The 26,459-nt window shown below is 44.3% G+C and overlaps 2 protein-coding genes across 3 annotated transcripts in view; both read left to right on the forward strand.

The window, feature by feature from the left end:
* Window positions 1-17,247, forward strand: scaf1 (SR-related CTD-associated factor 1). Of its 2 annotated transcripts, none has more exons than XM_083780454.1 (8): window positions 1-166; window positions 1,273-1,351; window positions 4,779-4,860; window positions 6,127-9,820; window positions 11,645-11,754; window positions 12,528-12,818; window positions 14,128-14,256; window positions 16,025-17,247. In XM_083780454.1, the coding sequence occupies exons 4-8, from the start codon at window positions 6,229-6,231 to the stop codon at window positions 16,166-16,168; spliced, it is 4,266 nt and encodes a 1,421-aa protein (XP_083636580.1). In that variant the 5' UTR covers window positions 1-166; window positions 1,273-1,351; window positions 4,779-4,860; window positions 6,127-6,228; the 3' UTR covers window positions 16,169-17,247. The 2 variants fall into 2 exon arrangements, with proteins under 2 accessions (XP_083636580.1, XP_083636581.1); XM_083780455.1 differs by having other exon boundaries at window positions 11,645-11,727; window positions 12,507-12,818.
* Window positions 17,248-23,598: 6,351 nt separating this feature from the next.
* trpm4a (transient receptor potential cation channel, subfamily M, member 4a) overlaps window positions 23,599-26,459 on the forward strand; it is a 47,590-nt gene continuing 44,729 nt past the window's right edge. Inside the window, exons 1-2 of the mRNA XM_083780130.1 lie at window positions 23,599-23,915; window positions 25,077-25,404. Coding sequence (XP_083636256.1) covers window positions 25,333-25,404 — 72 coding nt within the window. The 5' untranslated portion in view covers window positions 23,599-23,915; window positions 25,077-25,332. The remainder of the gene's footprint in view (window positions 23,916-25,076; window positions 25,405-26,459) is intronic.

The raw sequence follows: 26,459 nt of genomic DNA on the forward strand, positions 1-26,459 counted from the left end.
GTAAAATGGCGGCGACTAATGGGATGGCCCTCTTTTTATGCTTTTAAAAATGGGAAAAATATGACCCATTATTCTGCTGTAGACTTTTATCGCACATCCGAAACAGAAGGGACAGGAACGGGACGATTGTGGAGCTCATCTAGCAGGAAGCATTGTCGCATGGAAGGTAAACAACATGCATGTAACGTTAGAGCATTCAGGTGGAGGCTCCTGGCAGCAGCCAGACAGCTTGTGTTGGCTAACACCGTTAGCCACCAGGCTAGTTCAAAAAAAGAAAGAATGCCTTGTTGCTGCTGCTGCTGGCAAACGTTAGCAGACAGCTAGCAGGTAGGCTAATTTCACTCTGAGAGTCTGAAATGTTGTTGGACCGTAAACTATGATTATTGCATTTGAGCTACAGTGCATGCCGCCTGTGTACGTGCATTGTCAGAAGAACAACGCAGTCACAGTGGCGAACTCCCCCCCAGCCTTATTTATTGACCGAAATTCTTAATTGATCATTAAAATACCGTTGGCACCTCTTAGTCAGAGATGCCATAGATGCACAAATAATCAAACGGATAAAACATACACAATGAATCGATCCAAAAGGCTTATTATGTACATTGTGCGTCTTTTATAATGTAACAACCACCAGAAGACCATTTCTGCCAGAACAGGATCAATAACCTCTCTACGAATTATGTTATCTGTCTCACATCTCTCATCCACTGCCTCGCGACCAAATAGGAGATAAAGGATTATATATACTTGTTGATAATAGTGGCGTTTAGTTTGGCTTTGAGTTCTACTGATGGGTGGTGGTGTTGTGATCATGATGGACAAAGAGGAGGAGGATCATATGAGCAGGAGTCATGGTGGTAGAGGTGGTGCAGTCATTGAAATAAACTCTGTGACCATAGTTGATCTCAGCATTCATTCATTAATTCATTCATTCGTACCCCACAGACTGAAAGTTTGAGTTGAGTGCAAAGGATGAGTGGGAAAGCAGTAGAAGACTTGGATGTTTCCTGGTAGGGAGGATGAGCTAGAGTCTAGCTCATCCTCCTACCAGGAAACATCCAACTAAATAATATCTACGGAAGGTGTGTGTGCACGTTCCGTAGATATTATTTCGTTCTGTGGTGTTACTGGTGTAAACGGATGTTCTATAGTATAGAACAAAAGCAAGGACTGAGCCTGGTCATCAGCAGGCAAAACTGGATTGTTACATTCTCCAGCCTTCTGTGCAAATATTGGTTAATATTTTATTTTTATTCTGTCTTCTCTTAGGAAGCCGCGGTAACAACAAGTTCAAGACTGTCTTCTGAATTAGTCTCCCTGCCTGTTCCTCACATGACTTATTCGACGGGTAATTGAACGATCTTTGCACAGTTGATTGACTGGTATAACTAATTATTATCGGTAGAGAGCCCGTCTGGGAATCGGAGGGTCACTGCCACCGGTTCGAAACCCCGCCTCGCCTGTTCTGTTTGTCGAAGTGTCTCTGAGCAAGATACTGAACACCCAACAGCCCCATCCCAGGACCAGAATCAGAGTTTTATTGGCACTTCCATAATTGGCATAATACACACTCTGCATACATGGGAGCAAAATAGCGTTAGTTCTCCTCAACTCATGGTGCTTGTCACATTTAAAAAGCAAGCAAAGTCACAATTAAAATAGGCAAAGGCATTAAAAAAACGTTAAAAAATAAATAAATAAACGTTAAAAAATAATAATAAAAGAAATAAGAAAGAAAATAAGGAATAAACAACATTGGTCAAAAAGTCCCAATGCATTCAAAGTGCAAAGTCCCCAGTTGTTAATTTGTACTGGTGTTGCATGTCAGAAATAGCAAATGTACAAGCTGTATATTAAATTTCCAGAGTTCTACACCAACCTATCGTTAGCCTCATAGGATAAATGCATAAGTCATTTTTTATAATTTTCGGATAATAAGGAAAAACACATTTTCTCGCAAGTATGTAAGAGTTTTTAATGCAGATTTTTACAATGGTTTCCTGAGGGGTTAACAAAATGTTTTTTACAAAAAGATAAACATGAGAGTCATTCCATAACAAAGAAAAGTGACTTAGGCCATTTTCAAGAAAATAATCTGTGACTTAGGCATTTTTTAATACATGTCTACTAAACACCTGGGGGTCTATTAGAGTGATGTTAACTCCATACTAAACACCTGGGGGTCTATTAGAGTAATGTTAACTCCATACTAAACACCTGGGGGTCTATTAGAGTGATGTTAACTCCATACTAAACACCTGGGGGTCTATTAGAGTGATGTTAACTCCATACTAAACACCTGGGGGTCTATTAGAGTGATGTTACCATACTAAACACCTGGGGGTCTATTAGAGTAATGTTAACTCAATACTAAACACCTGGGGGTCTATTAGAGTAATGTTAACTCCATACTAAACACCTGGGGGTCTATTAGAGTGATGTTAACTCCATACTAAACACCTGGGGGTCTATTAGAGTGATGTTAACTCCATACTAAACACCTGGGGGTCTATTAGAGTGATGTTAACTCCATACTAAACACCTGGGGGTCTATTAGAGTGATGTTAACTCCATACTAAACACCTGGGGGTCTATTAGAGTGATGTTAACTCCATACTAAACACCTGGGGGTCTATTAGAGTGATGTTAACTCCATACTAAACACCTGGGGGTCTATTAGAGTGATGTTAACTCCATACTAAACACCTGGGGGTCTATTAGAGTAATGTTAACTCCATACTAAACACCTGGGGGTCTGTTAGAGTAATGTTAACTCCATACAGAACACCTGGGGGTCTATTAGAGTGATGTTAACTCCATACTAAACACCTGGGGGTCTATTAGAGTAATGTTAACTCCATACTAAACACCTGGGGGTCTGTTAGAGTAATGTTAACTCCATACAGAACACCTGGGGGTCTATTAGAGTGATGTTAACTCCATACTAAACACCTGGGGGTCTATTAGAGTAATGTTAACTCCATACTAAACACCTGGGGGTCTATTAGAGTAATGTTAACTCCATACTAAACACCTGGGGGTCTGTTAGAGTAATGTTAACTCCATACAGAACACCTGGGGGTCTATTAGAGTGATGTTAACTCCATACTAAACACCTGGGGGTCTGTTAGAGTAATGTTAACTCCATACAGAACACCTGGGGGTATATTAGAGTGATGTTAACTCCATACTAAACACCTGGGGGTCTGTTAGAGTAATGTTAACTCCATACAGAACACCTGGGGGTCTATTAGAGTAATGTTAACTCCATACAGAACACCTGGGGGTCTATTAGAGTGATGTTAACTCCATACTAAACACCTGGGGGTCTATTAGAGTAATGTTAACTCCATACTAAACACCTGGGGGTCTGTTAGAGTAATGTTAACTCCATACAGAACACCTGGGGGTCTATTAGAGTGATGTTAACTCCATACTAAACACCTGGGGGTCTATTAGAGTAATGTTAACTCCATACTAAACACCTTGGGGTCTGTTAGAGTAATGTTAACTCCATACAGAACACCTGGGGGTCTATTAGAGTGATGTTAACTCCATACTAAACACCTGGGGGTCTGTTAGAGTAATGTTAACTCCATACTAAACACCTGGGGGTCTGTTAGAGTAATGTTAACTCCATACAGAACACCTGGGGGTCTATTAGAGTGATGTTAACTCCATACTAAACACCTGGGGGTCTATTAGAGTGATGTTAACTCCATACTAAACACCTGGGGGTCTGTTAGAGTAATGTTAACTCCATACAGAACACCTGGGGGTCTATTAGAGTAATGTTAACTCCATACTAAACACCTGGGGGTCTGTTAGAGTAATGTTAACTCCATACTAAACACCTGGGGGTCTGTTAGAGTAATGTTAACTCCATACAGAACACCTGGGGGTCTATTAGAGTGATGTTAACTCCATACTAAACACCTGGGGGTCTATTAGAGTGATGTTAACTCCATACTAAACACCTGGGGGTCTATTAGAGTGATGTTAACTCCATACTAAACACCTGGGGGTCTATTAGAGTAATGTTAACTCCATACTAAACACCTGGGGGTCTATTAGAGTAATGTTAACTCCATACTAAACACCTGGGGGTCTATTAGAGTGATGTTAACTCCATACTAAACACCTGGGGGTCTGTTAGAGTAATGTTAACTCCATACTAAACACCTGGGGGTCTGTTAGAGTAATGTTAACTACATACTAAACACCTGGGGGTCTATTAGAGTGATGTTAACTCCATACTAAACACCTGGGGTCTATTAGAGTAATGTTAACTCCATACAGAACACCTGGGGGTCTATTAGAATAATGTTAACTCCATACTAAACACCTGGGGGTCTATTAGAGTAATGTTAACTCCATACTAAACACCTGGGGGTCTGTTAGAGTAATGTTAACTCCATACTAAACACCTGGGGGTCTATTAGAGTAACTGTTGTTTGCTGTGTATGCAATGTAAAAATGCCCAAGTCACACAAAGTGAGTTAGGCGGCAACGTAAAAATGCTCAAATCACACAAGTGACTTAGGCAGATCATCATTTTTGAAGATTGTGAGCTTTGTGATTGGCTGAGGACATAGGCGATGATCCAGAACGATGCAGCAGCCCCAGGAGATCACCTGTATGCAGAAATCTCAATTTCGCCAAAAAATGACTTAGGCATTTATCCTATGAGGCTAACGCTATGGTAAAGTACAAATCAGACTCAAGTGAGCAGGTTATTGGCCCTTAACATTGATTTTGGTCTATTTGCATTCCAGCCCAGACTTTGAGGTTGAGCTCACAGCCGAGGTGACTGTTGAGGGACCAGCACGCTGTATTTTGTCCTCCGTTGTTGCCCAGGTTAGTACGAGGAAGAGAGGTAATACATTTTCTTAGCACCCAACCCTGAGTTTGCATTGTGACTCCTTCAGAGATGTTTATATGGTAAACGTGCCATTGATTTGGTTTAATTGGGAGACTTGTGTATTGGCAAACTTGGTTCGAGCCCTGATCCCGACAACCTTTTCTGCGAGTCACCCCCCATCTCTCTCCCCATTTCCTGTCACACTACTGTCTACCTATCAATAAAGGCATAAAAACGGCCCCAAAAATATCTTAAAAAATAAAAACATGTATCGGGCTATTGGCAAGCTTAAGGTGACGGACACTCGGTCTGAAGACTCAATTAACCCAGCAATCAAGTATAAAGAAAATGTTTACTTAAACATTTGTCGTTTCAGGCTGACTGAACATTTGTGACGCTTAATTGATTGTAGCAGCGCAAATTCTGCAAATACACATGTCCTAATACATAATATTGAGTTGGATAGTTCCAGTGTTGGTAAACATCATGGCCAACAGGAAGTGACCTTTTGGAGCGTCCCCATTCTTGATAGTTGGATGAAATATATTTTCTTAAAGGTTTAATTTGATTGTGGCAGTAACCAAATCCATGAAATTGAAAAGATCACCAGTGACCAGCACCCTCTTACATTCCTTTTTAGGCTCTTTCATTGTTTGGCACAGGCAGCAGCACCATACGTACACATGATGAATAATGATTCTTATGATTATTCATTACGTTGAGAAAGGCTCCGGCCAGAAATAAATCCTTAACCCATTCTGGGCGGGAACCCCTTTTGGTGTTAGCATTATGCTATGCTTTAGCTATTGAAAAATAGCAGATCTACAAGCTCATAGTAGTCGACGAACATCTTTCGTCATAGTTTTAGTCAACGAAATCAACACTGCTGTGCCGAACAATAAAAGAGCCTAAACATCTGATAAGACACTGTCAATTGAGACGAGTGCTCGCATTCCCTTTTAACACAATCAGCGCCTGGGATTTCTTTCAAAATAACAGCTCGGGGTGCCGCGCAGATATAGCCGCTTTTACTCTGTAAGCCCCCCCTTCCATTCCGGACAAAAACCGGGAGAAATATTTTTGCTTGCTTACCTCGCTATCATTACGATAAAGTCGCTGAATAATCCCTCGTGTTCATATTTTGAACAGCGTCTACAAAGTTGACCATTGGGGCTGGAATAGCCCCATCAAGTGTTGTGATGACATTAACTGCTAAAGCTGTCCAACATCTTAATGAACATTTTTGCCTGTTTCCCTTCCAGGGTTCCCTCCCTGCACCGACGGCGTGCTCCGCTCGAGTCCACACAGAGTGTTGGACTCCCTCTGCTACCGCCGGGCCTCTTGATTACCTGCCCCCCTAGCCCATGGACTTATCTCCAGCACCCGGCTTCAAAAGGAGGCCTGTCAACCCCTCCCCTCATGGAGTTACAGAGATTGCCAAGAGCCCTCCTTCCTCCCCGCCTTCCTCCTTTCCCTCGTCTCCTTCCTCTGGTCCGTCTTCACCCTCGTCCACGTCCACGCCCTCCCCAAGCGCCACGGCGACTGGCTACCACAACGATGGGAAAAGCCACGGCAAGGGGTCAGGGGTGGCCAAGGTGTCCTCAACCTCTGCGCCCCTAGTCCTCCCCTCCATCTCCACCCCTCCCCATACGGCTTCCTCCTCTGATCCGTTGTTCCATCCGACGTCCCCCCATTCGGGCGTGGACGGACAGAAAGACGGTGAAGAGAAGGAGATCTATGACCCCTTCCACCCTACTGATGGAGAACGGGAGGGAGGGGCCATGGTCATGGAGGAGGAGGAAGAAGAGGAGCAGGGGGACAAGTATGACCCCTTCGATCCCACAGGCTCCCCAGTGTCAGACGCTGAGGAGGCGAGAGAGTTGGAGGAGAACGGAGAGGACGGGAGAAGTAAATCAGAGATGGAGATGGCTGCGGAGAGGAGAGGTGATGAGGAAAAAGAAGAGGCCCCCCCAGATTCCACAGATGCTCTCCCAGCTGCTCCACCCTCCCCTCGCCCTCCGCTGCCACACCTGAGAAGAAGGCTGGATCGGGATCCCAACAGAACGAGAGAGCGTGGGAAAGAGAGGGAGAAGGCCGACTCGGAGCACTCTGAGATCGAGGAGGGTGAAATTGTTGGCGCGGCTGAGAGACAAGGTGGCGGCGTTAAGCGAGGAAAAGGGGGACTCCTCCCACTGCCGCCTGGCGGGCCCTTCTTCAGCAGAGCAAAGCCTGAGCGGATCCTCCGCGTGCTGGAGGGCGACGCGTTTGTGTCAGTACGGGCAGAGGGTGACTGGCCAGCGGATGCCGAGGACGAGCCCATTGCCGTCGGTGTCGGGGACCTGAGGAGGAAGCTGGTCAGCCAGCGGAAGGTGTGGTACAAGTCCTGCCCCACCTCCTCCGTGTCTCCGCAGCCCCAACCGCTGCTCTCCCTCCCGCTGCCGTCTCCGCCCCCCTCTTCCCCTCCTCTCCCACTCCCCGCCGAGCCAATCGCCAAAAGCCGCAAGTCCTCCAAGACCTCAAAGGACCGGGACCGCCGCAAACGCAAGGACGCGAAGGCTACGGAGAAGGAGGAGAAGAAGAAGAAGAAGAAGAAGGAAAAGGAGGAAGGCAGTCGGGACAGGAGCAGGGAGCGGAGCCAGAGGGACAAGGACCAGGGACAGAAGAACGCCAATGAGGAGAAGGAGAAGGGGAGGCGGAGCAGCAGAAGCAACAGCCGGAAGAGGAAGAAGAGGCGGCAAAGCAGCCCGGAGCCTACGCGATCCCGTAATTCCTCTGGAAGGGCTGTGCACAGACGCTCCTTCTCCAACCAATCTGAGGAGCGTCGTGAGAAGGATCGAGACCGAGATAAAGAAAAAGAAAAAGACAAAGAGAGGGAGAGGGAGAGGGATCGAGGCAGAGATAGAGATTGGGATCGAAGCAGTGACCGAAGACGAGATGATAGAGACAGAGAGCAGGATGGATACTCCAGCAGCAGGAAGCAGGATAGGGACAGCGGCCAGCACTCGAGCAGCAGGGAACGGGGTTCGGCCTCTAAACCAGGCCGTTTAGAGTCTAAACGGGCCCAAAGAAGCAGGGAACGGAGAGAGCGGGACAAGGAGCGAGAGAGGGACAGGGAACGGGACCACGACCACGACAGACGGCATGAAAGGAGACGAAACGGTCGCCCCGTAGTCCCTCCATCCATCCAGGAACTTAATGGTTCAGATCTCTTTGCCATCAAGCGAACCATCACAGTAACAACCACCACTACCACCACGGTTCCCGGCTCCCCGCCACGTGCCCCGGCATCACCTCGCAGCCCTGCACAAGACTCTGACAAACCCCACAAAAAAAAGAAAAAAAGGAGGCGGCGCTCAATCGAAGATGCAGACAATGTCGTAAGCGGCCGCAGCCGATCCAGGTCTCACTCCCCGCCTAGGTACCATGGCTACGAGTCAGACCGGTATTCAGACAAATTGGAGATAGATTTGCTTTCTTTGGACGGGGAGGCTTTGGACTCGGACTACCCTTCTTTGGAGGACACACCGCCCGCCGCCCTGCCTCCGGAGCCTGTTTCCCCGAGTCCTAAAGCCAAAACCCCTCTCAAACGGCATCACCCCAAGAAGAAGTCCCACACGGATAAGAAAACGGTCCAGTCCGAATCATTGTCCTCAGTTCGAACCAAAAGCAAAGCCCTTGCCTCACTCTCACCCACCCAGGCTACTTCTGCCTCGGCCCCCATCTCCTCTGCACCCCCCCCAGTCAAGCGGGGGAGGAAGCTGGGCAAGGACAAAGAACGTGGCGAAAAAGCCGGAAGAAAAGAGTCCGGTCATACTGGCAAGTCTAAAAAGGAGGGCGGGGGAAGCCGCAAGGGCAAGTTACAGTCCAAAGTGTCGGTGCTTGTGCGGGAGGGTGTGAGCAGCACCACAGGGGCCTCGGCCAGCTCTGGGAAGCTGGGCATGGACCTCCTGGGTTCAGGAGGTCCAGCGGGAGGTGCTGGGGGTCCTGTGGTCGGTGGCTCCAGCTCCATAGCGGTTGTCTTCCGCAGAGACAATGAGAGCAGGTCTCCATTTCTCAAGCCTTGCTCAGAGCCACTGTCACTGGGAGGCCGCAACAAGGAACTGGGCAAGCGCAGCTCCTTGGCCGCACCCCCTTCTGCTTCAGCCTTGTCGGGCCCCACGGCGCTGAAATCCAAGAAAGCCAAGCCAAGCTCCACCACCTCTACCTCCTCCTCTGCTTCCTCCCCGTCCTCATCCCTGGCCACAAAACGACGGCGGCGGCTGGGGAAGAAGAGGGAGAAAGGCGGCGCCGGTGTTTTGGCAGATGGAGACGGAAGCCAATCAAAGGCCGGTTCTGAGGGCTGGGGCGGAGCCTCAGCAGATATTCAGACTGGAATAGGGGGTGGGAACAAATCTCTCAGTCCTCATACGGGTCCGGCTGGCCCTGCACCCTGCTCCTCTTCGTCCTCTTCATCTTCTACCAGCGTGCTCCCGCCCTCTTCCTCACCCCCACACACACCTCCCCCCACCATGCCCCCCTCGCGAGACACCAGAGAGTCGTCACCGGACTCCCAGACAGTGGACAGCAGTTGTAAGACTCCTGAGCCCTCTTTTATTCCTGAAGACTGCCCCACACAGACCACCCCCAACCTGCCACCCTCAAGCCCTCCTAGCCTCTCCACTTCCCAAGGGTCGGGTCTCGGCATTTCCCTTTCCGCCTCCAACACAAAGCCCCTACCCCCAGACGATGGACCCAAATCCCTAGCATCGCCCCCTTGTTCCTCCTCCTCCTCGGGCTCGGCTCCCGCCTCACTGTCTGTCCCTCCGTCTTTATCGGATCCCTCCTCGTCCTCCTCATCGGTATCGTCTTCGTCTGCCAACAAGCCTCCTCCCCCACCACCTCCGCCTCCAGCGGCGGCGCCCCTCCCTTGGAGTGTGCAGACCGGAATGGACTGCACAGCTGGAGGAGTACTGGCATGTGAGTCTCTTCCCTCTTCTGACTTCTGGCTAAAGTCAGTGGTCCTCAGCACAATACAGGTTCATCTCAATGAATTACAATATTTTGTAAAAGTTCATTTTCTTCCATAATATAATTCAAAAAGTGAAACTTTCATATATTCTCAATTCATTGGGCATAAAGTGAAGTATTTAAAACCTTTTTTTTTAATCTTGATGATTATGGCATACAGCTCATGAAAATCTAAAAATCCTATCTCAATGAATTAGAATATTTTACGAGGTAAAAGATTTATTTTAAACGAGAAATGTCGACCATCTGAAAAGTATATTAATGTATGCAGTTAATACTTGGTCTGGGTTACTTTTGAACAAATCATTTCATCAATGGGGCGTGGCGGAGGTGATCAGTCAGTGGCACTGTTGAGGTGTTATGGAAACCCAGGTTTGCTTTGATAACAGCCATAATTAATTTGTATTGTTCAGTCTTATGTCTCACACCTTCCTCTTGACAATACAACCTACGGTAGGTTCAGGTCTGGCCAGTTGGCTGGTCAGTTAAGCCCAGTAATACCATGGTCAGTACACCAGTTAGTAGTTTTGGCTCTGTGGACAGGTGCCAAATCGAGCTGGAAAGGAAAATTAGCTCGTCAACATACTGAAGCACAATGTAGTTTTCACTGTCGGTGGATCAACACCAGCAGATAACGCAGCCTAAATCATCACTTTTGTGTCCAGGGTCTGACAACCATCTATTATGATATTTTACAGCACTGTGTGCCTCCGTACGTTGACAAGCTTTATGTTGTTGCTGATCTTCCTTTTCCAGCAGCGGGTGATGCGACTCGATTTGGCAACTGCCCACAGAGCCAAAACCTTTTTTTTTTTAGTGGTCTCGTAAAATGTTCTAATTCATTTTATAGGATTTTTTATTTTCATGAGCTGTATGCCATGATTAAAACAAAAAAGGTTTTAAATACTTTACTTTATGCACAATTAATTGAGAATATATGAAAGTTTCACTTTTTGACTTATATTACGGAAGAAAATGAACTTTTACAAAATATTCTAATTCATTGAGATGGACCTGTATATTTACTAAAAATCACACCCGTATGAAGTGAGGTGTGCTCTTATCATTGTATATCATCATCACTTAAAATTGTCCATTATTTTTCAATGGGAATTTAATGTTTGTGGGACAAAGTTTGTGGACACACACCAAAAGTTAGACATGGGAGGGGAAGATTAGCCAGAGTCCCCCAGGGCTCTATACTAGTGTATTTTCTGTTATTGTGGGCAAAGCTTTTGCTGAAAATAGCTGTCGAATCCGTCGATCTTCCATTTTCAGCGAAAGCTTCCCCACAATACGGATGTTTATGTTTAACAAAAGGGTTTTGCCATAGTGGTGTCTGGTGTGCATTGGCACTGCCCTCACGATTAAATTAGATTACCATTCATCATGTAATGATTTGATTCTACGATGCATCACACTTTTCTACCATATATTACTGCACAACATGGCAAATTTTCCATGAGTCAGATATACTGAACAACATATAATTATTTAGAAACTGCTTTGTAATCAATCACTCCAGTCTCCTTGACATAAATGTCTTAACATTAACTGAAATATAATATATAAATGGTACAGGCAGGCTATAATCGATTATGCCATGTTGCTGCATCGATGCAGAATCGCAATTCTTTTCCCCATACCATTTGGTTTCTTTGCTTTTATTTGTAGATATAGCGTAGAGAGCTTAATTAATGTTCCCTGAATGTATTCTGTTTGAGATGTTTTTCTTCATTATGTAAAGGCTCTAACACGCTTCTTCTGATTTAGTGACGGCTCTGCTCTTCAAGATGGAGGAGGCCAACATTGCCAGTCGAGCCAAAGCTCAAGAATTCATCCAAGCAACCAGCCAGGTGTGTTCACTGTTCAATACGGATTCTGTAGTATGCCCAAACACATTGCATTGTCCCCCATGCATTGTCCTAATGCATGAGTGGTAATTGTATTTATTAAAAAATATTTCTAAAAATGTTTCAGTTAGCCAAACGATTGTGACTTCTTTGTGTTCCTGGCTGTCTTATAGAGGGTATGCGTGTGACATCATCATCATACCCGGTAGTTATGCGGGAACGCTACTGAGTGGCAAAAAACTGCTTTCTGTCCTTGACAGCCCATTCATCCAAACAGAAAAAGTCCTATCTGATTGCATTAAACAATGTTAAACGACATTAAATTCACTTTGCCACTCGATTTACCATTCACTTTATGCATGTGCATACCCTCTATGATCTGAAGCACTTTTGAGCTACATGTCATGAAAGGTGCTATACAAATAAAGTTTTATTATTATTATACGCCAGGCAGATGTTGACACATTTAGGGGTACTTGAAGTTCATAGATTAGGCAGATGTTGACACATTTAGGGGCAGATGTTGACACATTTAGGGGTACTTGAAGTTCATAGATTAGGCAGATGTTGACACATTTAGGGGCAGATGTTGACACATTTAGGGGTACTTGAAGTTCATAGATTTGATAAATCTTCTCATCACAAGTTCCTGTTGCATTTAAAATAGGCAGTGGCAGGAACCAAAGGCTTCAGTTTCATCCTTATGCTAGACCTTGTCGTACGATGAGGCACTATAGGGGAAAACGTTCAGAAATAAAGTGTTGTGCTTCTCTGTCTGGCAGATCCTCTCCCAGGCCAATCAGAACCAGACGCACGGCCCTCCGTCTTCATCCTCCTCCTCTTCCTCCCAGATCCCGCCCCCTCCGTCTCTGCCTCCGCCCCCCGGTCCGAGTCCAGCACAGTACATTCTCCACGGCTCCCTGCCGATGGGGGGCTGCACCAAAACGCCACCGTCTCACATGCACTCGGCCATGTCCATGGGTGGTGGGTGCGCGATGACCCCTCCCCCTCCACTGCCTGCGGGGTTGTCCGGGATGTCTAGCGAGATGTCTAGCGACACCGGATGGGACAGCGAGAGTAAAGACCCTGATAAGGTAACGGTGGACTGTGTTCTGAGTTCTGAACTCAAATACATATTGTTTTCTTTTAAATATATATATATAATTTGTTGCTGTCGGTCAGAAACCTCTTTTTCTGCCCGACAGCTTTCGCTAAGCTTTTGTGTAAATGAATGATGCGGAGCTATAGGCAGGCAACTCGTGAGCACGCCTACCTGATCAGGTGACTAGTCTCATGTACTCCTTACCTGATCAGAGTGGCTATTTAATTTTAAACCTATCTGCCTACCTGCTCTTTCCTGGCTTCTCTCCCGATGTGCGTTCGTGCGCCGCCGCTGCCGTCTCCCTTCCTCGCTCGCTGCTAACCTCCTCAGGAAGTTTGAGCAAATCCCACCGTCTCCCCAGCATCCACCTGTATACAGGCTCTGTTTCTAGATCTCCCTGCATGGGGGTCTTATTCATTCCCTGTAATTCTACTTGGCTTATAATTTAACAAAAATGTTAATGTTGCAGGGAATGAATAGGGTCTGACTGAAATGCCCTACTTCATCATACTACAGCGTCACACAAAACTTGTCAAAAGTATCCAAAATAGCAGATCTACAAGCTTACAACGTGGCGCGACATGTTTTAAGCTGCTATTTTCGATCTGCTATTTTTGCTAGTTTGTCATTTGAATCCTGAAAAGTAACAGTGTGAACGTGAACACCCTTTCTGTGTGTTGGTTAAAAGAATATTGAACCAATTAACTATTAGAAAGCGCTTCTGACAAAACCAGCTAACTTCATTGGATCCTCACACTGTCTGCTAAACCAGCTAACTTCACCAGAGGGGAGCTGCATACTCAGAGCGGAAGAAAACAAAGTTTTAAACTTAGCATGGACGCTAATGTTAAGAAGACAATGAATTCTATTTCTAAAATCTATCTAGTGTTTTGTGATTTCTGAAGAGAACAATGTGACTAGAAATTGGTTAATATAGCATTTCTCTTGCTAGTTCTACTGAAACTGCAACTCCGTGCACCCCTCTTTGCAGAAGCTTATTGTAGGCCTATAATAATCAGTGTCATGAAGCATCCGGGCATTAATTCACTTTTTCAATGATGGACAAAATCTAACTCCACTTGAGTTGGAGTGAGTTAAAGTGGTGATAATATAATGACACATGAATCTGACGACATGCACAATACCAACTTTTATGAGGCAATATTGCTCTGTTTTAGTGAAGCTTTCTGTATTGGATTTAATCCCAACCTTTTTGGACAATTGCTTTGAAACTCGACTCCATTTGGATGTAACTTGTATATTTGTGAATGAACGTGCTTCTCTGTCCACTATGCCCCTAGTACCTTAAGAAGCTCCACACCCAGGAGCGTGCTATTGAGGAGGTGAAACTGGCCATCAAACCCTACTACCAGCGCAAGGACATCAACAAAGACGAGTACAAGGACATCCTGAGGAAGGCTGTGCACAAGGTGAGGCTGAGCTTGTTTCTTTCATTTATTTATTTTATAGAGCACATTTAAAACAACCAACATTGACCACAAGTGCTGCACAAGTTAAATGAACAAAGCAATACATTAAATAAATGACAAACATATAGGCCCTCATTTATCAATCGAGTGTAAAATCTGCCACAGATTCGAGTACAGGTTTCGTAGTACACCCTCGTCGCCACGGCATTTATAAAGTGATCGCAAACAGCTGATCCTTCCTTAATTTCGTTCCGACGTTAATAAATGTGACGGCTGAAATCTATCTGGCACGCCCTATGAAATCAAGCCTCGCCCTCGTTTTTGCGACATTAATGTTCTGCCATACGATCCTGAAACCATGGTTACTTCCTTGCTGCCCCCTTTCTCATACACACACACACACAGACGCACGCACGCACACGCAACTTGCAACTTGTATCTTAAATAAATAAACCTGCATGAATTAAATAAAGCTGTCTGTTTCTCTTCTCGCTTCGCTTCCCTTGCTGCCCGCCTCACCCCCCCCGCACGCACGCACGCACATATCGCAATTTGCAAGCAACTTTCACTGTGTGTTGTTAGTTGTATATTAAATTATTAAAGTCTTTTAAATGTAATATAAAACATATATTAGTGAACGAAAACCTGAACCTGTGAACCATGAATTAAATAACAAATAGGCACACACACGCTGCTGTTTTGCATATTGCTCCTCCTGTCCTGTCTGTCTCTCTCTATCACTGTGGTCCGTCCGTGGCCAACTGAACATGCACGTTCGACAGTATTTAGATTGCCTCGCAGTCGCCGATCGCTGCAGTGGCTGGGCTGTCAACTGTCATTATATTAATGTGCAGCCGTATAGCCTCATATGTGGCTGGCACGGGGGTGGTGGGCTGGCACGGTACATTTGGCATTCGAGCGACGCGTCAGGTTTATTAAACGAGGAGGAAATTGCACATACCGTAACTCCAGAAAGACATCGGCCTGCTGTAGATTAGGCTACCCACGTTGGGACTCTCCACAACTGCAGCACTACACTATACTCTCCAACGTCCCGTCATGGAAATATTTCAGCACAGACAGTCCAAATCCTCGCATGTATGCGCTCATGCAAAACACTGTTTAAATGGCTTAAGCATCTAACTTGCAACATTGTTTTTAATTGCGCGATTTTAACTCCTACTAATTTCATATGACACAAAGACACATCGTTGATGTATTCCTTTACTTTAATTTTTTTACATGTAGCCCATATACATACAGTTTTATATAAACATTTTAGGAGTGAATACATATATGTTTAGATGCCTGTGGTCAAACAATGCTGCTCCGCTGTTCTACGACAGAAAAACTGGTGAGGACAAAGCGTATGACAGCTCCCGACCAGACGTGACTTTTTGTCCTACTCGAGTTCAATTTCAAGCTTTGCCGGAAATGGTAAATGCCGAAAATGTCGGTAATTTCGGCGTGCACCCATATTTTGGCCTACGCACGGTTGATAAATGAGGGCCATACATTCTACATATAGTTCTCTACAGGTAGATCTGTGCACACACTCTATTCACTACTTAAATCCTCAGTAAACTAGTACAAATGTGGTCAGGATGTTCTTGGTCCTCTCTTTTTACGTTTTATTTTCAGCCTTTCCGATATGAAGACTGTTGTGCGGAAGCAGTCTTGAGAGACTAGCTAGCAAGCATAATTTTATGTTTTTTGCAAATCGTTGAGAAATCTCTTGATGACCTTGTGTTGTGTTGTTATGTCTCAGATCTGCCACAGCCGAACGGGAGAGATCAACCCGGTCAAAGTCAGCAACCTGGTCAAGCTCTACGTCCAGAGGTACAAGTACTTCCGGAAGCACGGGCGTAAAATGGATGAAGAGGAGAGGGAGGAGCGAGAAATGGCTTATTGAGCTTTACTCCTCCAACTGAATGGACCCGAGGCTGGCATCAACCCTTCCCCCAGACCCCATCTGCCTTTTTTTTTATTTTCTTTTTTTTTAAACTTTTTTTTTACTGACATTTCCCCCAAGAAAACCCCTGCACGTGATTTGGGTCCACTGAGACCATTGAGTGACTGGTTTGCCTTTTATTGATTTTGTTGAGTTTATTGTTTTAACCACATAAACCCTATGTACTTCCGCCCCAAAGTAAATGTTAAAATAAATGGTAAATGGTGCATTTACAGTATATAGCGCCTTTATCCAAAGTGATTTATAGCGTGCGTTACTTTCACCCATTCGCATACATTCACACTCCCGACAGTCGAGGACACAATGCAAGGCAACAACCTCATCAGGAGGAGTTGGGGTTTCAGTGTCTTGCTCAAGGACACTTCGACACTAACCCAGGGGGAGTTGGGATAGAACCGGTAACCGTTCGATTCCCAAGCAGCTGATCTTCCACCTGAGCGAATGCCGCCCACGGCGCCCCAGGGATCTGTATCTGGCCCCCTACCTTTTTAGCTGATCTACAAGCTCACAACGTGTCTGTCGCGAACTTGTTTGCAAAATGTTTGCATATTAAGAGTAGGGTTCATGTGGTTAAATATGCCCTGTCCACACTTGTCGACTCCATATAATCTTGAACCTCGCCCTGACGTTCCCCAACTCTCCCCCCTGTCGTCTTTTCACATCTTTCACCGGTCTTGCTGTAAATTCATTTCACCTATAGGTGGGATAAAAAGCTCGGTCACATACCCGTGCAAAATACCCCCTCCCCCCAAGCTCTCCAAAGGGGAAACGAAGTTTACACATGGACACACACTTGCACACACCGAAACATGTTTGTACATACTGTAAGTACACTACAGACAAAACACATCTCCCCCCTTGTCTCTTCTTATCTCGTGTCTGTCCTTTTCTTCCTCGTGAGTGGTATGCAAGATGAATTTGTCTCCATGTCAGGTTCTATGTGGGATGTCTGAATGAATGGTGGCCATGGCGAAGATGAAGACGACGATGATGGTTCAAAATATAGATTTGACACTTGAGCCCTGTCTGTAAATTCTTTGACCCTTAAGTGTGTATGCGTGCGTGTGAAGAGTTGCGCAAGATAGCTCAAAAAATATATCGGAAGTGCAACACTGTTATCCATATTGCGGACTCCTTTTTTATATATAAAAAAACTGATAGTATATATGATATGTAGTATGTCAGCAATACACAATCATGTCGGAATGAATAGGTAACGGAATACGACAAAGTAGACCCCGATTGATTCCAGATTCTTCAGTCCATTCTGGAGAGTCCTAGATCACACATGACCTATGTATTGTTGACCAATATCTTTATAAGAAGGTCATTAAACTAATTTTATTTAAGCTCTATTAATTCTTTTTTAAACAAAATGGCTGATATACAAGCCCACAACACGTCACCATGCATTGTGAGGTTGTACATCTGCTATTTAAAAAAAAGAAAAATGCTTAGTTATAATTACATTTATTATATGCTAGCAGTTTCTTTGTTGGGCCTCCTCCTTTTCCTCCAAAGCTCACAATGTCTGCTTGTAGATCTGCTGTTTTCATTGAATGCACTAGGAACACTAGGGTTCATGTGGTTAACCCTTTCTGACCTGAGATTTCAGATCCTAAAAAATGTCTTTTACATCCTGACAGTTTTCTGAAAAAGCTATTTTTCAAAAATAGACCTACAAGCCAAGCTCATAGCGCGCCACCGTGGCGCGCTATGAGCTTGTAGATCTGCTTATTTTCAATAGCTAAAGCATAACATAATGCTAACACCCAAAGGGGTTCCCGCCCAAAATGGGTTTTAAAATAGTTTGTGAAGTGCCCTGTTCCAAACACCTTGGGCTGGGGTCTGGAAACTGGCCTTTATCTCACGTCCAACTTCCAAGGAACCCAACTTGTGGTGTTCTTTGATCGGTTGGGATTGTTGTCTTGTTGAAACAATCCCAACAGTCAAAAGTAAGTTTCAAGTAAGACACTTGGCAGAATGAGTTACATTGATCTTCTTCACAAGATCAAGCCCCTTGTACTGCTGGCAGCAAATCATGAGACTCCATGTTTGATAATGGATTTCAGTGGATTTTTCTTGTACGCTTCCCTAGGATGTGATGCCAGCCATCGTCATGTTGAGCATGGCCACAAGTTGCATGCTGACTCGTCAGACAACTTGAGTTTATTCCCAGGTCCCATTAAGGTATGGATGCATTTAATGACATAGGCTAGAATAATTTTATATTTTTGATTTATTTGGGGAAACAGGGAGTGCCATTATTTAAAAAAAGTAAAGATCAATTTTAGGAGATTGTTGAGAAACAGGAAGCTAAGGGTAGAGAGATCGTCATGCAGAATGACTCGTCACAGGTCACCAAACCAACCATCGGCACATCCTGGAAATGGAGTATTTGTTTTTTTCCACACCTAGGGTATTTTGGGTGAATCCACTGATCAATAATAAAGTCATGGAGGAGGTGAGGTGGCATTAGGCTACTGTGCTATCATACCACCACCCATGATGTAATCTTACCAACTACCATCCCTTGTTGCATCAGAACCGTACAGCAAGAAAACTCAATCTGCATTCCAGAACAGTTGCATCTGATGAAGACGTCTTTTGTACTTGGACACTAGATGGCACTGTCTGACAACAATGCGCAGCACTGTACCTAATAGTCTTCCTGTCTGTGGTAACCATTTTCTTAATGAAAGGCCCAAGGGAGGTCATGTATTTAGCAGAAATATTGTACAGTATTTATTCCAAAGATGGAGGAAGAAGAGAGATCCGAGTCATCCGACTACAAATGTAAAACCGCTACTGTAGTTTCCTCTTTGAATGTAGGTAGCAGTTCTGTGCTACCTTTTAGGTACTTTAGATGTTTCACAAATACATTTGTCCTAGACAGTAATTTTTAGTGTGTCAATAAAATATATGCAAATAGTGAAATATTCCAGTGAGATACCGGTAGTTGTATGCTGTTAAATAAAGCAACAAAGTATTATTAGACACAACATGTTAAAAGCTCTATAATATTCTGACACTTAAATTGCCATATAGAGAATCTATTTGACTAAATTATAATAGATTATTTACTCAGTTACAGTGTCTCCCCATCTCTCCTGCTCTTTAGTAAACAGAAAATACATGGGTTACAAATCCAATAAGGAGAGAGTGACCCACAAAGATCATTTCAGTTCCAATTTTGTCTACTCATTGTTATAAATTATGCTAAATGGTGCATCTATAGCTATAGCAGCTTTACATAGATTGCCAGGTTCGAACTGGCAACCTTGCGGTTGCCATCCGGCCACTCTATCTCTCAGCCACGCCACTCCATGTTTAATCACTGTTATGTTCTCTCTCCTCACTCTTTCAGCGCCACACCAATGACACCATAAAGACAATACAACATGTGCCAATTGATGTTATAAATTAATATTTGGTTAAATATATCTGTGCCACTGCATGGCATACTTTCTTTTATAGCATGCTCACTTTACAGCATTCTTTCACAAGTTCAGTCCTGTGCTACATCAAAGACACATTTCATTGCATTACCAGGAAGGGACAGAGAACATATATTTTGAGTTGAGTTTGATTTTGCATGATTATAGGCCTATAAAGGAGTCTTATGCAACCCATATGTTTTTACTTACCCTAATAATGCTCTCAGTGCCTACTGTATCTCCCAACACGTTCCCTTTATTGGCATGCACATATATTGACGGATCAGCGGTTCTGCACAACCGGATCTCCATATATGCTTATCGGCATGTCTGTATAGGATGGAGTGTTTCTGGACAACTGCCGCCCTAACGGACTGAATTTAACACACGTTTCAGATCATGAATGAATAAAGGATCAAATTCCTCAGTGAAAGTCACTAATTTATGAACCCTGTTCATTTATGATTTCCAGGTTCCTGTCTTATCCAAGACCTTACCCAAAATGTTCGGTTCCATCCATCTTCAACCGCTTATCCGTAGTCTGGTCGAGGGGGCAACAGAGAATCCACCAGAGTGCTCCAGACTTCCCTCTCCAGAGCAACATTAGTGACTTCCACTTCCTCGTGGGGGATCCCGGGACGTTCCAAGGCCAGTGAGTCGATGTTTTTCCTCCAACTGTGCCTTGGTCTGCCCCGGGGTCTCCTCCCAGTGGGACGTGCCTCGAGCACCTCACTAGGGAGACGCCCGAGAGGCATCCTAACCAGATGCCCAGATTTCCAGACGAAGAAGCAGCGACTCTATTCTGAGTCTCTCTCATGTGACTGAACTTCTCATCCTATCTCTAAGGGAGTTGCCAGCCACTCGTCGAAAAAGACTAATTTCGGCCGCTTGTATTCGCAACCTTATTCTTTCGGTCATGACCCAAACTTCATTACCGTAGGTGAGAGTAGGAACGAAGATTGCTCGGTAGACGGAGAGCTTTGCCTTCTGGCTCAACTCTCTATTTGTAACAACAGTGCGGTACAGCAACTGCAATACTGCCCCTGCCGCTCCGATTCTCCGGCTGATCTCCTTCTCCGTCCTCCCGTCACTTGTGAACAAGAGATACTTAAACTCCTTAACCTATGTTCGGTTCCAGATCCAGTGAATCCAGAATCTGATCAGGGACCAGTCTCCATCCTGTATCCGTGTATCGGATCGAGTAATGTAAGTAAGTACATTTTATTTATATAGCACTTCTCACAGAGAAAACTCACAAGTGCTTTACATGCAAGAAATAGAAAACAAAAACAATAACAAGCAGAATAAAAACAGAATACTACAGAGCAGTAAACAGCCTCTAGATACAATTGATCTCAAAGCAGACAGCAAAATAGCGATACCCACATGGAAAAATCATGAAATCATGAAACATCTGGAAATGCCCGTGCAATTAGTACAATTTTAAGCTTGTGCTTAAAAATGTCTACAGAAACTGCTGATCTCAGGGCCTGAGGAAGAGCGTTCCATAGTGTGGGCGCTACAACCTGAAAGGCTCTGTCACCTTTTGTTTTGAGTCTAGTGCTGGGGACAATTAACAGACCCTGTTCCGCAGACCTTAGGGCCCTCTCTGGCACATACCGCTGGACAAGATCAGTTCCTTCTCATCTGCATGAAGCCTGATTTATACTTTGTCCCATCATGGTGGTGTGCTGAAAATTGCCAATCTACAACCTCACAAAGTTTGTAGATGGGTTGTTTTTTATGTGAAAAATCGTCATGAGACCGAGCATTAATTAAGCATTTACACAGTGGACAAAGAAGTCTGTCACAGTGAACACACACCATCTTCGGCAGAGCTCTAGGGTATGACTGTCCTCCCACTTGCGTGTGCGCGCGCACACACACACACACACACACACACACACACACACACACACACACACACACACACACACACACACACACCCCAGAAATACATGAATTTAACTCAACATTAAAATGTACCTACTTTTTATATTGTACGGTATAAACACTAGGTCAGTGTGTACAGAAGCCCCCAGCATCAGAGTCAATTCAACACTTATGATAGCAGCTATTTGTGAGACAGTGAGTGATGATGCTCCCTCTGGACAGGGAGGCGACAGAGAGATCAGAGACATTACAGGAAGCAGCCCAACATTAAGACAACTGCGGAAACCCATTTCCTGCTGCTGTGACCCATGTTGTGCAGATACTGAACTGCTAGACCATGTCATTACTCCACAATAAACCTGGCTTCTCTATTTAGATTTTTCACATTTTCTAAAAGGTTGAAATAGCCCAACTAGCTATTATAGCTGTACAAGGAAAGCTCACAACTGAGTTAGAATGTACAGTATAATCTCACCGAGTGAGTTCAGAGCGACATGTTGGAAGAAATGCAAAGGGGTGGGGTAGTATTAGTGTTTCCCAGGCTTATTTATCTTCTTCCTGACTTGTTTGTTCATAAGTTGTCAGGGGGAGGTAGCTATTTTGCAATCCACTGCCCCTGGTTCTTTGCCTACATCGCCTCTTGCCACTTGTTAAAATCTGATAGTCTTTTTGTTTTGATTGATTGAAATATTTATTAACAGTTTGCAGAATTACAGTACATTACAAGCACAAACTCTGCAACTGTTAACTGTGAGTGGACGACCCAATTAAGTATTACACTTGTTTACAAGAGGGTCCACCTTGTTCAATTCATCAAAACATTTAGACACTTCTATATATACACACTTCTATATTGCCAAAGAACAGAACAGGAATTCATCATAAAGGAAGTAAAAAGGGAAAAGAAACATATAGTGAGGGGAAAAGTGCTGGGTGGGTCGGGGGGATTCAGGATTTACGAGGGCCAGTTTCGAATTGCAGCCGCCCGTAGGTGCCCTTTGAAAGCGGTTTTGAAGGAGTCAAGGGATTCGCATGTCTTAATGACACATTTCTGTGGCATAGGAGCGAAAATAATTTAGTCCCTTGTTTGTGCTGAATCTGGGTTGCACATGGTTTGTTGCACTCCCTCTGGTGTTGTGGGTGTGGACTTTGTTAATATTAAGGAAGTATTTGGACAGGTACATGGGTATCTTGGTGGTGTATCGAATCTTGTGGACCAGACCCATTGCAAGATGCTGTACTCTGTTGTCGACCCTAAGCCATTTCAGCCTGTCAAAGTGGGCAGGGGTGAGGTGGGTTCGGGGGGTGCCAAGTAGGAGCCTGACTAGTTTGTTTGGGGAAGTCTGGAGTCTGTGTTTGGGATGGCTAGGACATTTGATAAGCCTACAAGCTTTACTGACTCTGTGGTGGTGGTGTGGCCGGGCGTTGTGCTGGAGAGGGTGTGGATGAAGTGCCCAATTTGGAAAATGTTGTCCTCCTGTCCATATTTCCTAATCGTTGGTATGAACTGACCGGATGTTTATAGCGTGTTGACTTCCTTATATTCTATTGTTCGATCCCCGGCATGTTGTCAATAATATCCTGTGACTATAGTCACATGCAAGGCATGCACCTCTTCATAGTCTTTGTTTCATAATGCTTCATTCATGGTGGTATGCTTTTGTGCTCTCAAAATAAATGTTGGTTGTTATAAGTTGTTAGTCTCTGAAAACTATAGTAGTAGTGGCATTAAAGCTGCATTTAGTGAAATGTTGATCTATTGAAAACAAGGGAAATTACTACAACAAGCTCCTGTGTTCCAAAACTATAGAAACATTCCCTTCTCCTGTAGAACCTTCCCCGGACTCCCAAAGATCTGCAGTGCACAACCATAGTCACAAGTTAAGTAATCAAGAGTTAGCTCTGGGAATCCACTAGTAATAGTGGTTGTGAGAGAAGCATGCATGGGTATGGAGGGGTTGCGCATATTTGGAAGAGCAAGGGTGTTGCAATGGGGTTTCTCCAAATCTGACAGGTAATCAGTGACGGGAGCCATATGATCCCTATATGTTTCCTTTTTCATCTGGGAAGTATGCTTTAGTTTCCAGAGTTAGATAATGGGAGTGTCTTTTTGTAACTTCCTTTTGTTCAGGAAATGACTGGACTTCAGTGGCGTCAAGGGAGCAAGGGACTAAAATATTATTTTTTTGTTTTGTTTCAAGATCAGTTTACATGGATGTACAGTAATTCTAAGGGAGAATGGGGCTGGAAATTACAGATTTAGTCCAACAGAACACTATGTGTTAAGGACAATAGGAAATGCCAGTGGGAATATCTGCAACACCAGGACAACTCCCACTCAGATCTTGTTTGACAAGGTAATATAAGCCAACAGCTCACAATCACTTTTGTATATGGATGTGTGACAGTTTTTCCAATGAAAGAACCATTACTCTGTTATTATATCTATTATATCTTTATTATCTTGAGAAAATCCATGAGAAATTAGATTTGGATCAAATCTGGTTCATATTTGGTTCTTATGGGCCTTTAAACAAATAGCATTATCCTATAACATATTACATGGATGATAATGGCCCTGTGTCTTCAGGCCCAACTTACAAGGTTAGACATTAACAATAAATAGTTACATTTTAGTCAAAGTTGCATTGGTTTATTGTGGACCAATTTAAATGGACATGACATGGATGATGGAGGTGAGGTCAGTGAGTGCAGGTCAACATTTAATGGTGCCTGTCTATGTCTGCACATCAATTTGAACCATGGACCCAATTCACAGATAGGCCTGTATAGTTCATTTCACATTTAACTGTGTGGTAGGTAGTCTTATCAAGGCTAAAAATAAATAAAGTTGCAGCTGAGGAAAGCATAAGCCATGTTGTTTTAAACTATGAAAAAAGAGAGATGAACATGACTTTTCCAATCCTGATTTCCAACGCCAACATTTTGCATTTTATTGGAGTCGCATATTTGTTTTAAAACTTATAGGCTAAACTGTTAGGCAAGGCAACCCCAGAGCCGTAGCCTTGCCTTGTCATCGATGTGGCGACTGTACCTGGCTATAGAGTGCTGAATCTCATTCCATCACTTTCCACATTTCTTGTCTCACTCAAGACTCAACTATCAATGTCATTATTAAAGGCTTAATTAAATGTCAATGTCATGATGTTAAACTGCCTAATAGATCTATTCTAAAAAAAATCCCATCATGTCAGCTGATGTCTGATCATGTCTGATAAGATATTCAATGCAATTGTAAACTGACAGGATTCTCTAGTTTGACTAGCCCATTATGTTCCCTCTCCCTGCGCTACAGAATGAGCGTAGGCCGTAGGGAGAGGGAACATAATGGGCTAGTCAAACTAGAGAATCCTGTCAGTTTACAATTTACTGTACAGTTTACAGTTTACTGTACACTGTACCGTTTACAGTTTACTGTAGCTACAGAATGAGCGTAGGGAGAGGGAACATATGGGGCTATAGTTTGACGTGACATTTCTCCCATTCCCGATTCCAAGGAACGGCCACGTCGGGGCGGAGCAGTACACCACATAAATCCATCATAACAACTAAACTCCGTGCGAGCACAGCGTCTCTGAAGAACGGCGCACTGGATCCAGCGGCCAACTTTAAACCTCAGGACTGAGTGTGGAACTGTGGATGGGACTCGACGGTCTCCATCCATGACGAGTCGTTCTTTGACAACCCGGTCTATGACAAACCGTTCCTAGGAGGAAAAGTCAACGAAAGGAAGCGAAATTGCGCGCACACACAATGAAGGAGACGGAGAGAGACAGCGAGGGAGGAGGAGGAGGCAAAGGGACGAAGAAATCAGAGAAGGATCAGGTATGAGTAGGACAATAATAACAAACTTTGTCATGACTCATGTGTAGGCTATCATCAATAAACACTGCAAACACATGCGAACTACTCGCATAAAATAAGCTACAATATAGGCTATAGCCTGCCCTACATCATGTGTGGTGGAAGGGGGATCATTGTTGGCCGTATGTTTTCTAGTCGCTTCATCGCACGCAATTGATAATTTCTTAACTTTTTTGTGCGTAAAATCTGGTGTTTCGTATTGTCTGGTGACCGATACGTTGTGCTGCTGCACCTCTGTCTCTCTGCTGTGACAACAGGTAGTAGGGGTTAGTTTGGGGGAACTACAGTCTGCCTCTATGGGACTAACCTATTAGCCAGATCCGCTATAATGACTACTTAGTACTTTCCTCTGCCAAGGAAAGGACTGGGGCCTCTGCCTGTTGAGACCTGAAAGATATCTTGTCGTCGTCAATGAAATGCCCCTGGGCTCCTGTCAGAGTGGTGAAAGCTCTTCTCGAACACAGGCGACTTGAGAACATGTATAGGCCAACACATAAATTATGCCATTATAGGCTACATGCAGGATTAGCATAACAGAGTACAGACATATCGACAATCGACATACCAAATTAAATGTCATGTGATGTTTGTTAACCTCAACATCATAGCTGTTCCTTAGGATATTTAAACACGTGTTCTAAAAGCGTTTCCTGAATGAATGACACGCAGTGTTTCACGGTCACCTGTTGCATTGAGAGTTGGCGAGATGCTTCTTTAGTGCTTGCTTTTATAAAAGCAATGAGCGCGTGAGCGCAGTGCGTGTTGCAGTCATCTTTCACGCATGAGCTCACGGGACAGGGTCAAGTCGGACAGCAGACATAATCCCCTCAAAAAACACAATCGTCCGTCCACATGGGTCACGAGCTGTGAGGGACAATGCCACAACCTTGCACAGTGCTTGCAGATTGATCTGATTGTTAATTAGCAGGGAGACCCCAAATGCATACAGTATATGGCTATGGCATTACTAAGGAACTTTATGTCAACTTTATGATTAAGTAGGCTACAGTGGAGTC

The sequence above is a fragment of the Protomyctophum parallelum genome (assembly GCF_964188405.1).
Source record: "Protomyctophum parallelum genome assembly, chromosome: 13".
In the NCBI taxonomy this organism is placed as follows: domain Eukaryota; kingdom Metazoa; phylum Chordata; class Actinopteri; order Myctophiformes; family Myctophidae; genus Protomyctophum; species Protomyctophum parallelum.